Consider the following 12,473-nt stretch of genomic DNA (forward strand, 5'->3'; position numbering starts at 1 on the left):
CCCTCTAAACTTTCAGCTCATACAAGGAGAAGACTGATCAGAGATGCAGCCAAGAGGCCCATGATCACTCTGGATGAACTGCAGAGATCTACAGCTGAGGTGGGAGACTCTGTCCATAGGACAACAATCAGTCGTTAATTGCACAAATCTGGCCTTTATGGAAGAGTGGCAAGAAGAAAGCCATTTCTTAAAGATATCCATAAAAAGTGTCGTTTAAAGTTTGCCACAAGCCACCTGGGAGACACACCAAACATGTGGAAGAAGGTGCTCTGGTCAGATGAAACCAAAATTGAACTTTTTGGCAACAATGCAAGATGTTATGTTTAGCGTAAAAGCAACACAGCTCATCACCCTGAACACATCATCCCCACTGTCAAACATGGTGGTGGCAGCATCATGGTTTGGGCCTGCTTTTCTTCAGCAGGGACAGGGAAGATGGTTAAAATTGATGGGAAGATGGATGGAGCCAAATACAGGACCATTCTGGAAGAAAACCTGATGGAGTCTGCAAAAGACCTGAGACTGGGACGGAGATTTGTCTTCCAACAAGACAATGATCCAAAACATAAAGCAAAATCTACAATGGAATGGTTCAAAAATAAACATATCCAGGTGTTAGAATGGCCAAGTCAAAGTCCAGACCTGAATCCAATCGAGAATCTGTGGAAAGAACTGAAAACTGCTGTTCACAAATGCTCTCCATCCAACCTCACTGAGCTCGAGCTGTTTTGCAAGGAGGAATGGGAAAAAAGTTCAGTCTCTCGATGTGCAAAACTGATAGAGACATACCCCAAGCGACTTACAGCTGTAGTCGCAGCAAAAGGTGGCGCTACAAAGTATTAATTTAAGGGGGCTGAATAATTTTGCACGCCCAATTTTTCAGTTTTTGATTTGTTAAAAGAGTTTGAAATATCCAATAAATGTCGTTCCACTTCATGATTGTGTCCCACTTGTTGTTGATTCTTCACCAAAAAAATACAGTTTTATATCTTTATGTTTGAAGCCTGAAATGTGGCAAAAGGTCGCAAAGTTCAAGGGGGCCAAATAATTTCGCAAGGCACTGTAACTACCAGGTATAAATAAAAAGTGTTTTGGCCCTCCAGGAACAGAAATGAACATCCCTGCTCTATACCAGGGGTATTCAACTCTTACCCTTATGAGGTCCAGAGGAGCCTGCTGGTTCTCCGTTCTACCTGATAATGAATTACACCCACTCGGTGTCCCAGGTCGAAATCAATTCTTGATTAGAGGATTTTTTTTTTTTTAAGTGTAGGCAGTGGCACTGGCTTCAAGGTCCAGAGGTAATGTACAGAGTCCTGAAACATACGAGTTCATTCAACCTCACCACACTTCTTGGCCTATTGCCAAGTCTTTTCAAACCATCAGATGATCAAAAAACACAAAGCACCATGTAACTTTACATTTCTTTCTGTTTTATTTATTTTCTCTGCAGTGGAACAGCACACTCTCAAAGAGCGCAGTGATGAATTGAAGTCATCTCTGAATACCCTTGTAATCAGCTGCCAACCCCCAGACCATGTATAAAAATGCAACTTCAAAAAAATGAGTTCCCATTAATAAAACTCTAAATGATAAATTCAATTAATCCTGAAAAAATTAATAAAACTCTAAATGATAAATTCATTAATCCTGAAAAAATTAATAAAACTCTAAATGATCAATTCAATTAATCCTGAAAAAATTAATAAAACTCTAAATGATAAATTCATTAATCCTGAAAAAATTAATAAAACTCTAAATGATAAATTCAATTAATCCTGAAAAAATTAATAAAACTCTAAATGATAAATTCATTAATCCTGAAAAAATGAATAAAACTCTAAATTATAAATTCATTAATCCTGAAAAAACAGAAAATACAAAAATAAAGATGAACATCAAGATGGAAAGCAGTTAACAGACTGACTGCAGCCACCCTTCCCAAATTTACCCAGAATTCTTGCTCCAGCCTCAGAGATCAACTCTCTGAGTGTTTGACAGTTCATTAATCATCCACCAGGATTAGACAGGAGAGAATCTAAAGTGAGAGTATGACCAGTAGAACGACCACCCAGTGGTCTGAACAGAATACAATTTCTCCAAAAGAATTGGTCTGGACGAGTAGGTTCAGATGTCAATCACAAACTGGGCATCGTCAGCTGTAGGGACAGAAGAGAGAACACAGGTCAGCGTCGAGGACATATCCGTTCCTAAACTTCCAAAAACCTTTGAGCATCTGCAAACTAAATGGGTCGGTCACAAGATATTCAGCATAATGCTTGGCCAGCAGCTTGACATATCAGACAGGTTTTTGTTTGCTTTTCTCGAGGAGCAGTTCACCTTGAAACTTGGTCTAGTGCTGGTACAAAAAAAAAAAAAAGAGAGAGTCAACAAAACACACTAACTGGTTTGTACACCAGGTGATAGTCTGGGCATTTGTCACCTCATACACACTGCACTGATGATAACAGGCCTATGTAGCCTACTTCCTTATCCTCGGAAATAAACTACTTATTGGTCACCAACATCACATGAACAAAGCAACCTATCCCCTCCCTTTAATTACTGGTAAGGAATTCAAGGAGACTTAAAAATTAGGCAAGTTATAGAGGTGAGACATCAGAACATCATGTGAATGCAAGATTGACTAAATCAAGTAACAGGGACTGAATGACAAGGATATACTTGTATCTTGGGATATTAGTATGATGCTTTTCAGACATAGCAACTGCTTTCCATTTCCCTACACTGTGAACTAAGACAGAATAAATGCAATAACTTGATTTACTCTCCTTGCACAGTTTCTAATAACAAAACAAGAGAACTTGTTTCTCAAGTATTTCCTTGAGGAGCCCTTAAAAAGGTGTTCCCTCTTGTGTTGCTTAGTAAAAACACATCTGCTGCAAAGCCATGTGGGAGAGGAGTCAGGTGTTTAGGAGAGCAGGTAACCAAGAGGCCTGGCTAGGGGAAGAGGTTAATGGGTCTCATATGATATACAGTAGTGTCACTGTAAGTATCAGGATCCAGACCAACCCGAGATGTCTTTGTTCTCGTCCATTTCCTTCAGCTTGCCCAGAGGGTGCTGGGCCGGTGCCGTGACCCCTGGGATGTGGGGGAGACAGCACGGAGGGGTACGTGTGATCGGTGAATTCCGACATTCCAGCAGGAACTTTCTGTCATAGATTATCCTGGTTCCTGTGAGGACAAAGGGTTGAAGTGTCTGTCTCGGGTAAGAACACAGAAGTACCAGGAGCAGTGATGCTAATTTAGCAATTTTGTTGCTAGATTTAGCAACTTGTCAGACTACCCTGGCAACGTTTTTTTCCCAAACAGCACCTAGCAACAAATGTAGCTACTTTTAAAAAGGTATTTGGAACTTTTAGCAACTTTAGAAAATTGCCTTGAACGCTAAAATGCGCGCATTTTCCCTCCAAATGACACAAAACGATTTTCTCTGTCACACACTCAGTCATAACACACGTGCCTGGCTGCAAAAGTGCGTTGTGGAGTGACGTCAGCAGCAGGCGCTCAGCTCGTGCACAGGCAGCAGTAATTTCAGCAAATCATTGTTGGCTGACAGCAGTAGTACGGGTTCGATGAATATAGTTGGTCACGAATGTTTGATCTTGAACAGGACTTACATCAATCAACATGCCTCAATCAAAAATAAAAAGCCAGAAGTACAGAAAAGAGTGGGAGTCTGTACCTGAACAAATGTCAAATCATATTTTTTGCCGAGGGGGCCAGTTAATTTGAGCAACGTTGTTGTGTATGTATTTGACGCGGCTTTACGTTATCACGCAATGACATCACAACGTCATTTAGAAACTTTTCGCAACAAATCAACCTGCCTCTAACAACTTACCCTGCAAATTAGTTGGCAACACTGACCAAGAGTCATGATGTGCAGCAATCCGTCGAGATCATGAGGTATTCTTGTGCTTCAATATTTATCCAAGGTGTGTTAGTGCAGGCTACATAGAAAAGTGGGCGGTCTATACTCCGTGTGTACTTTTCAATAGAAGAGCTCACTCACCTTGATCTGATATGGATCCTATACTACTAGCAACTATATCAGGGTGTTTTCACACCTGGTCTCTTTAAGCCAGTTTTTGTGCAGTGTGAACACTCGAACAGGAATTCGGCACACTCAAAAGAGCCCCCGGAAGCAAAGCCATCTCGAGGGGTGGTCTGAGTACGATTCGTTTGAATGCCACTGTCCGGTTCCCTTTTTTAGGACAATGTGAACGCAAAGCTCCCCAGGTTCGCTTGTCATTATTCCCGCAGCACCCACACTAGACTACTGCTACACCGTTTCCCCTGCCATAAACCCGCACATTGGTGCCACTAAAAAAAAGAGATGTGGAGGTTTCGTGAAAAATCGGGGTTTTGGTTATTGAATATTGATTGGCGATTATCAAGGACGCACATAAACTCAAACATGTTATGTTTTTAGTTCAGATTATTTGTTAGCAATATGTGATTTATAGGTTAAGAGAACGCCATAAACTGTTTATTGATTGTGGGGTTTGATTAGCGTGAGAAGACAATATATTTGGCAAGAATCACAACACAGGGTCCAAAATCTATTCTTGCTCTTAAAGGGGCAGTAGCCTACATTGGGTGTACAATTTCCAATTACAGCATGATTTATTCTATTGCTATTTATTCTGTTACCAATTAAATGTACATGTTAATAGTATCGTCTGATTACAATTATGTCTCATTTTAACTAAACTTAATCTATTGGCTTCCAAAATGTAAGTCGATATATCTAGCTGTCTGAGAACACATTCTGATTGAATGGCTTGTCCTGCAATTTATAAAGATCCAGAGTGCATGTTGGAAAAATATATTGGTTCCTTTCGAAACATAGCAATGTGAATGCAAAGAGGCCTCTGGGTTTAGGTGAAGTGAACTGGAAAAACAGCGCAGTCCTCATTCAAAGGCAAGGGCAGTGTGAAATATATTTTTTTTTTTACCCCAGAATTCACTATAAAGAGGAATGCGATCTGTTTTTTTTAAAGAGGACTATGTGAAAACACCCTCTGAGAATCTACTGGTCTGACATGTTTCATATGCTGTACTGGGAAAATAATTTGAACGCAATCACACCTATGCACTCTTTTGTCATACAGTTCAATAGAAGTCTTTGCACACCAATATCTCTATCTCTACCTTTACATAACCATCTGATCATTTATCACTCCAGTGTTAATCTGCATAATTGTAATTATTTGCCTACCTTCTCATGCCTTTTGCACACAATGTATATATAGACTCCCCTTTTTTCTACTGTGTTATTGACTTGTTAATTGTTTACTCCATGTGTAACTCTGTGTTGTCTGTTCACACTGCTATGCCTTATCTTGGCCAGGTCGCAGTTGCAAATGAGAACTTGTTCTCAACTAGCCTACCTGGTTAAATAAAGGTGAAATAAAAAAAATAAAAAAAAGTCTCTGGATCTCAGTCCCCTCAGTTCAGGTGTGTTGCCTGGCTTTACAAACTCCGCTACCCCTGTAGTGCCTCCTTGTAACTGAGCCGTAACGTCCTCAGCAATTCCAGCTATGTAACACCACCAGTGAAAACAACCCCACTCCTTCAGCCTCTCTCCCCTCCACGTTGGCCTCCTTGTAAAGGCCACATAATGTCCTCACATACACACACGTTGATAATTCGGATCAACTGCATCTTGATAGAGATAATAGAATCTGTCATTGCTGGATACATACAATAAATGTTTATTGTCTGATGCAACTAAAATTATTGGAACAGGTGAAAGTGCATTTAACGCAATAGGAATGTAAGTACATAACCGTTCATTCAAAACTGGACAAAAGCGTCACCAAGCTCCCAGATTATATCTTTATGCAATTGTGCGCAATGTGCTGTTCTCCAAACTAGCGCAGCGCTTAAACTCCCGAGGCCGTATCAGTGTGTTCTTCAATACGATAAATAGTCCCTTATTTTGCTAAACTTACCTCCAGGTGTCGTGGAGAACAGGGTGCCTCCAGGCGTCTGACTGTAGGAGTCGGCCAGCTGAGACCAGTCTTTTGACTGCTCAAAGCGACTGGGGATAGGGCAGTTTAGGCCTATACTGGTGGTACCGTTAGAAGACATCGTAGACAGCAGATGAAAGAACAAATACTTTTTTTTTTTAAGTAAAAAAAGACACTGCAAATTATTTGTGATCGATGTCTACTATAGCCTGTAAGATAGTAAAGCCGCGCCAACTGAAGTTTTGTTTGACAACTAGGGGACTGGGGCGCTGGGAGACGTAAGACGCAGTGAGCTCTAGCAGCCACGTGCAGGTGTTTATGAAAAATCTGCTGATTTGAGGCGTGGTTTAATTTGAGTTTCACAATCACCTCACTACTGTATCAACCTGCGCAACATTTCATTTTAAAAGCTCACAATCACATGTGGACTCAGTGTGAACTGAAATGAACCGTCACATGCTTAGGCCGGGTTTTATTTTTGTATTTTACCTTTATTTAACCAGACAGGTCAGTTAAGAATAAATGATTATTTTCAATGACGGCCTAGGAACAGTGGGTTAACTGCCTTGTTCAGGGGCAGAACGACAGGTTTTTACCTTGTCAGCTCAGGGATTCGATCATGCAACCTTTCCGTTACTAGTCCAACAATCTAACCACGAGGCTACCTGCCGCCCCGGTTGATCTTTGTATACCTTGCAAACAAAGTTTGTTTTTAAATGCAATCAAAATACTAACGCAATAGCCCAACCCCCAAATAAACTCGACCTTCTATATGTTTGTGACGTCATGACAATGTTTTTCTCCCAGTGGAGGCTGGTAGGAAGAGCTATAAGGAGGATGGCCTCATTGTATTGGCTGGAATGGAATGAAATGGGACAGAATGAAACATATGGTTTCCAAATGTTTGATACAGTATGTTCCATTTATTCCATCCCAGCCACTAAAATAAGCCCGTCCTCCTATAGCTCCTCCCACCAGCCTCCATTCTTCTGTTCTTAAATCATCCAAAATGTAAGATTACTTGACTGTCACATTATGGTTTGAGTGATTGCTCTCTCCTCAAATATATCAAATCCCCAGTCAATCTTGTTGGGGGGGGAAACAAAGTAAACATCTCCAGCATTACTTGTTAACAAGTGCAATTCAAACAAGGCAATTAGCAATAATCAATCTGAAGTTGGATAACAAAGATAGCAATCCTAGTTGAACGTCTGTCAAAACATAAAAATGACCTTATGGTGTTCTCTGGGTAGACTCTTAGTGAATGTAAAATCAAGTGTCCGATTGCAGTCTTTCGTGGAAACTTCACCATGCATGATAAACAGCACCCCCATTGCCAGAACATTCAGTCAGAGTGAGTGATTACATCATCGTGAGTAAACATGACACACAGGAAGCAGTCTCTCGCTTCTATAGACAGACCAAGGGTACTTCATATCAACAAAAAAAGTGTGCCGAGATAAATCACGAGGTGTATGATGTCATGAGGTAAATACAATATGAATAAAAGGCACAACAGTACAGTTTCGTAATTTTTTTTATTGACTATTAAGGTAAATATTACACATTAATACAGTAGAGTCACTATACGACATGTACTCTGGTTTTAACCCTTTTTTTGTTGTTGTATGTAAACAATTATACATGTATTTACCACTAAAAGGACTTAGTTCTCGCTTTATGTTATCACCTAGTTCTTGGACTGAGTATAAATAAGCGTACAGTCCTGTAGAGCCCTGCAGACCAAGAACAATTAATGTGGGGGGCTTTTAAAGTCAAAAATAATGGCTATACTACGCAAAGAATGGATCCTGTTTAACAGGCAATCGGTTTGTTCATAGACGGTGATAAACAAGTTACAGCCCACACTGGATTCGTCTTTTGAGTTAGGCACATCAAAACGGTGTCCGAACATCCAATTTCTCCGTTTCTGGACACTCCCTAGGTTAATATCTTTGTATATTATGTAATTATCTGGTTCTCTTAAAACGTGTATGAGTCTTGTTATTAATGGTCCTATGCTTCAAATCGCTAGATGATGTGTTCAGTTGACGTGATTCAGGTGCACATTCCCAACGTGCGGGGCCCAAGTCCCAGGCCAGACCTGAAACGACACGTTTTCATCACCGAGTTACAAAACCACAACAGAGGAAGACTGAGTAACGGTGAAAATAAGTTAGTGATGTTGATGGGAGTGTTTACCTGCTGTGTTTCTGCAGTCTCTGCAGAGTTGGAGACCACATTCATGATGGGATTCCAGGCAGGGTCAGCGCTATGGAGCCCGTTGTACATGGGGCCCCCAGGGGCCTCTCCCATAGGAGGGTGGGGAGGAATGATCGTCCCGCCATACATTGGCAAACCCTAGAAAGGACAATAAAATAAATAAAAAAACGGGTAAAAAAATATATATATATCTAGATATATATAAAAATATATATATATCTATATAAATATACATATATCTATATAAATATATCTATATATATAAAAATATACAAATATATCTATATATATATAAAAATATACAAATATATCTATATAAATATACATATATATACATATATCTATAAAAATATACATACATATATCTATATAAATATACATATATCTATATAAATATACATATATCTATATAAATATACATATATCTATATAAATATACATATATCTATATAAATATACATATATCTATAAAAATATAAATATATCTATATCTATATAAATATATCTATATAAATATATCTATATATATAAAAATATACATATCTATATAAATATATCTATATAAATATACATATATCTATATAAATATGCATATATATACATATATCTATATAAATATACATATATATACACATATATCTATATCTATATATATAAAAATATACATAAATATATCTATATAAATATAAAAAATATGTTTTTGTGATAGTTCTCATTGGATCATTCCAACCACACAATCTTTGCATCAACTATTTAGCCGTGTCTGTCCACTACCTTTGGGAAGTCCATGAAGTTGGTGGGCATGGGTTGATGGAAGGTGTTTGAGGGGTTCACGATGCCGGTGTCGTCCCTCTCCATGGCTTGGTGCTGGGAGAAGCCAGACGGCTGCTGTATCACGTGACCACCCATCAGGGGCTGAGACCAGCCTGACATCGCCTCTAAAGGTGGAGGGTAAGAGCAGGGGAGGACTGAGATTTTGGATCGTGTGAGAGTTACTCGTTATGTTCAAAAAAACCTTTACAATATATTTCAAAGCATTATGATAAACATCTTTAAACCACTGACGATTAAAGATGATCAGTTCTACAACTATCCAATTCCTCTACAACTGTACACTAACCCGATCCACCTCTCTCCAAAACACTCACCAGACGCACTGCCCACGCCGAAGGACCAGATTCCTCCCTGTCCCACAGGCGGCGTGTAGCCGGCGGTGAGCATGGCGTGGTTCACGGAGCCCGTCTGGCGGATGCGTGCCAGGCGCTCAGTGCCAATGGGTGGGGGCACCTTGCGGTCCTGCTGGCTGTTGCCGCTGGGCTTAGCCTGAATCAGAGCCGTGGTCACCGTGGATGCACAAAGAGGGGACGACACGGAGGACACCGGGGACTCACCTGAGGGGGGCAAAGGCTTGTTAACTTTCCAAATGTTGGATTTATCAAAGAAGACTTAAGATAAAATCACATGAAATCCTTTGATTTAGCTTAATTTAAGTTCTTTATTTTACCAAAAAGTAGACATTGAAGCTACTTTGCAAAAAAAAAAAAAAAAAAAAAAAAAAAGGGAGGGGGGTGAAAAACACTTTAGATCTATGAACTGCCCCGTCCCGTCCCCCGTCCCGTCCCCCGTCCCGTCCCCCGTCCCCCGTCCCGCCCCCCGTCCCGCCCCCGTCCCGCCCCCCGTCCCGTCCCCCGTCCCGTCCCCCGTCCTGTCCCATCCCGTCCTGTCCCATCCCGTCCTGTCCCCTGTCCTGTCCCATCCCGTCCTGTCCCCCGTCCTGTCCCCCGTCCTGTCCCATCCCGTCCTGTCCCCCGTCCTGTCCCCCGTCCCGCCCCCCGTCCTGTCCCGTCCCGTCCCATCCCCCGTCCCGTCCCCTGTCCCGTCCCCCCCCCATGTCCCGTCCCCTGTCCCGTCCCCTGTCCCGTCCCGCCCTGTCCCGTCCCGTGTCCCCCGTCCCATCCCCTGTCCCGTCCTGTCCCGTGCCATATCCCATCCCCTGTCCCGCCCCGCCCTGTCCCGTGCCGCGCCCTGTCCCATCCCCTGTCCCGTCCCCCTGTCCCGTGCCGCGCCCCGCCCTGCCCCGTGCCCTGTGTTCTTACTGGAGGTGGAGGCGCTCCAGGGGTGAGGGGAAAAATGCTGGCGGCTAAAGGAGGGGGTTCCCACCGGGGACGGACCCTGCAGGTACACTGCACTGCCAGAGATACTGGTGGCGAAGCTGGTCAGAGCAGCAGACGAAGAGATGGCGTTTCCCGACGGGTCCATGTGCATGCCTGAAACAAAAGAGGTCAACTGACCTGGTTAAAATATTTAGGCACAAACCACTAATAAACTGAACAAGTACGTCAATATAAACATGATTAGTGCTGCTTTGTGGAATCAGTAGAATTTGTTTCTCTGGAACAAGATTTTTTTCTTGGGTTACAACATGGTGTTATGGGTGTTATTTCCTGCAGAGTGTGTGTGTGTGTGTGTGTGTGTGTGTGTGTGTAGTGGAGTCTATGGTCCTTGTTGCTTACCGATGGGACTGGTGACAATCCTCTGGGAGTTGCAGCGGTACCCTGGAGCCTTGGAGCCGTCAGGAGCTGGCATCACCTTCTCCATCTGTCCCATGCCTCCCATGTAGGGCTGCTCCGGAGGGGTCCGAGCAGGCAGGTGACATGCTCCCCACACCTGATTGTTGCCCACCTGATTGCTGTCAAACATGCTGCTGAAATGGTTGAAGAGGGCGTTGGGGCCGTAGTTGGGGGGCAGCTGCTGGGTCTTGCCCCCGTGGCTGTGCATCTGGGAGCCGTTCATCATGCCCATGGAAGGGGCTGCCATACCCTGGTTGGTATACTGCTGCGGTTGTTTCTGGTGTTGCTCCTGGGAGGCTCCAGAGGATACAAACACAGAATGGTGCTCCTGCGGAGATGTCCCAGCTGTCATGGGGTAGACCTGGGCCGAGGGCTGCACGCATGAGGGAGAAGGCTGTGCGTAGTGAGGTACGGTGCTGCCCCCTGCTGGTGCAGCGTGAGAGGAGGGCAGGTGGGAGCAGGGAGGCTGGGTGGCCTGGGGGCTGGGCTCTGTGCTGGGGGAGAAGGGGAGTGGCAGCTGCTGCTGTCGGCTGTCCGGCTGCTGGGAGGGCAGTGATGGTGAAGCCGTGGGAGGACCTGTGAAGTACATGGGGCCGTTGGAGCTGGAACCTTCCGACGCTCCACCTTGGACAGGTGCTGCATCTGGAGAGGACTTCTCTTTACCAGGCGTGGTGCCACCAGCAGGCTCCGGCTTGGAGACGGGCAGCTGCTGTGCAGACGTGGCGATGGGCACGGAAGGGGAAGACGGAGTAGAGGACATGGTGGAGGGTGCAGGGGCCAGCTGCGTGGCGGGAACGTTGCTCACTGTGGAAGTGACTGCTGTCATGCTGGTCGTCTTTGGTTCGCCAGAGAAGAGCTGCTTCCTGGCAGAGGAGGGCGTTGGGGTGCCGGAGGGGGCAGTGCTGGTGGGCGAGACGGTGGCTGCAGGGGCTGCTGTAGAGGCAGGAGCTGTGTACTCCGGATGGGCAGCGGAGACAGGCGAGGGCCGGGGGGCAGTGCTCCCGTTGTGCTTGGGAGAGCTGTGAGTGCTGCCGGGGTTGACGGGCCTCACCGGGAACGGGCCCCAGGTGTTAGGCGATGGAGAAAAGGTGCCACCGAACTGTGCCATGGGCAGACGTGGGTGTCGGATGTGGTGCATGGTCTGGGCAGCCAGCAGGGCCAGGTGTGGGTTGGCATACGCCAGGGGCAGTGAAACAAAGGGGGGCCTCACCCCGGGGGACAGGTTCTTTCCCATCTTCCCTCCCTGCTGAGAGACCGGGGGGGTCTGGAAGGACACAGCGGACGACGGAAACACCGATGCCAGGCCCTTTGAGCCGGCCGCCGTAGTGTTGGTGGCCCCTGTGGAGGTGGTGTAGGTGGAGCCCATCTTGGTGCTGGTACCAGGAGTGCGGATGTGGTTTCTGGGGATTAGGTCCTCCAGCTCCTTAGCTGGGTCTTGGATCAGGGCGTTGATCAGTTGTACAGCGTGCCGAGTCGACTCAGTACCTCCTCTGAAGACCAAAGGGAGAGAAGCAGGTGAGTGTCTGACCTGGTGGTGATCAGTGGGCCGGCCTTGCCTGGTGGTGATCAGTGGGCCGACCTTACCTGGTGGTGATCAGTGGACCGACCTTACCTAGTGGTGATCAGTGGGCCGACCTTACCTAGTGGTGATCAGTGGGCCGACCTTACCTAGTGGTGATCA

The 12,473-nt window shown here is 44.6% G+C and overlaps 2 protein-coding genes across 11 annotated transcripts in view; both read right to left on the reverse strand.

The window, feature by feature from the left end:
* Window positions 1-1,416: 1,416 nt before the first annotated feature.
* eif4ebp3 (eukaryotic translation initiation factor 4E binding protein 3) lies at window positions 1,417-6,336 on the reverse strand. The gene is made up of 3 exons (XM_021617567.3): window positions 5,982-6,336; window positions 3,034-3,195; window positions 1,417-2,159 (listed from the first exon to the last, which is right to left on the reverse strand). Exons 1-3 carry the CDS (start codon window positions 6,118-6,120, stop codon window positions 2,128-2,130), a joined length of 333 nt encoding a protein of 110 aa, XP_021473242.1. The 5' UTR covers window positions 6,121-6,336; the 3' UTR covers window positions 1,417-2,127.
* A 1,182-nt stretch (window positions 6,337-7,518) lies between these two features.
* Window positions 7,519-12,473, reverse strand: part of LOC110533409 (ankyrin repeat and KH domain-containing protein 1) — a 47,914-nt gene continuing 42,959 nt past the window's right edge. For 6 of the 10 annotated variants that reach the window (XM_036989634.2, XM_036989633.2, XM_090188888.1 and 3 more), the window contains exons 29-34: window positions 10,736-12,282; window positions 10,319-10,489; window positions 9,371-9,613; window positions 8,997-9,190; window positions 8,202-8,360; window positions 7,519-8,103 (exon numbers count right to left, since the gene is read on the reverse strand). In XM_036989634.2, coding sequence (XP_036845529.1) covers window positions 8,044-8,103; window positions 8,202-8,360; window positions 8,997-9,190; window positions 9,371-9,613; window positions 10,319-10,489; window positions 10,736-12,282 — 2,374 coding nt within the window. In that variant the 3' untranslated portion in view covers window positions 7,519-8,043. The remainder of the gene's footprint in view (window positions 8,104-8,201; window positions 8,361-8,996; window positions 9,191-9,370; window positions 9,614-10,318; window positions 10,490-10,735; window positions 12,283-12,473) is intronic. The other 4 variants (XM_036989637.2, XM_036989636.2, XM_036989638.2 and 1 more) reach the window with 1 other exon arrangement.

This window comes from Oncorhynchus mykiss, chromosome 10 (genome assembly GCF_057628025.1).
Source record: "Oncorhynchus mykiss isolate SJ-2025 chromosome 10, ASM5762802v1, whole genome shotgun sequence".
Lineage (NCBI taxonomy): Eukaryota > Metazoa > Chordata > Actinopteri > Salmoniformes > Salmonidae > Oncorhynchus > Oncorhynchus mykiss.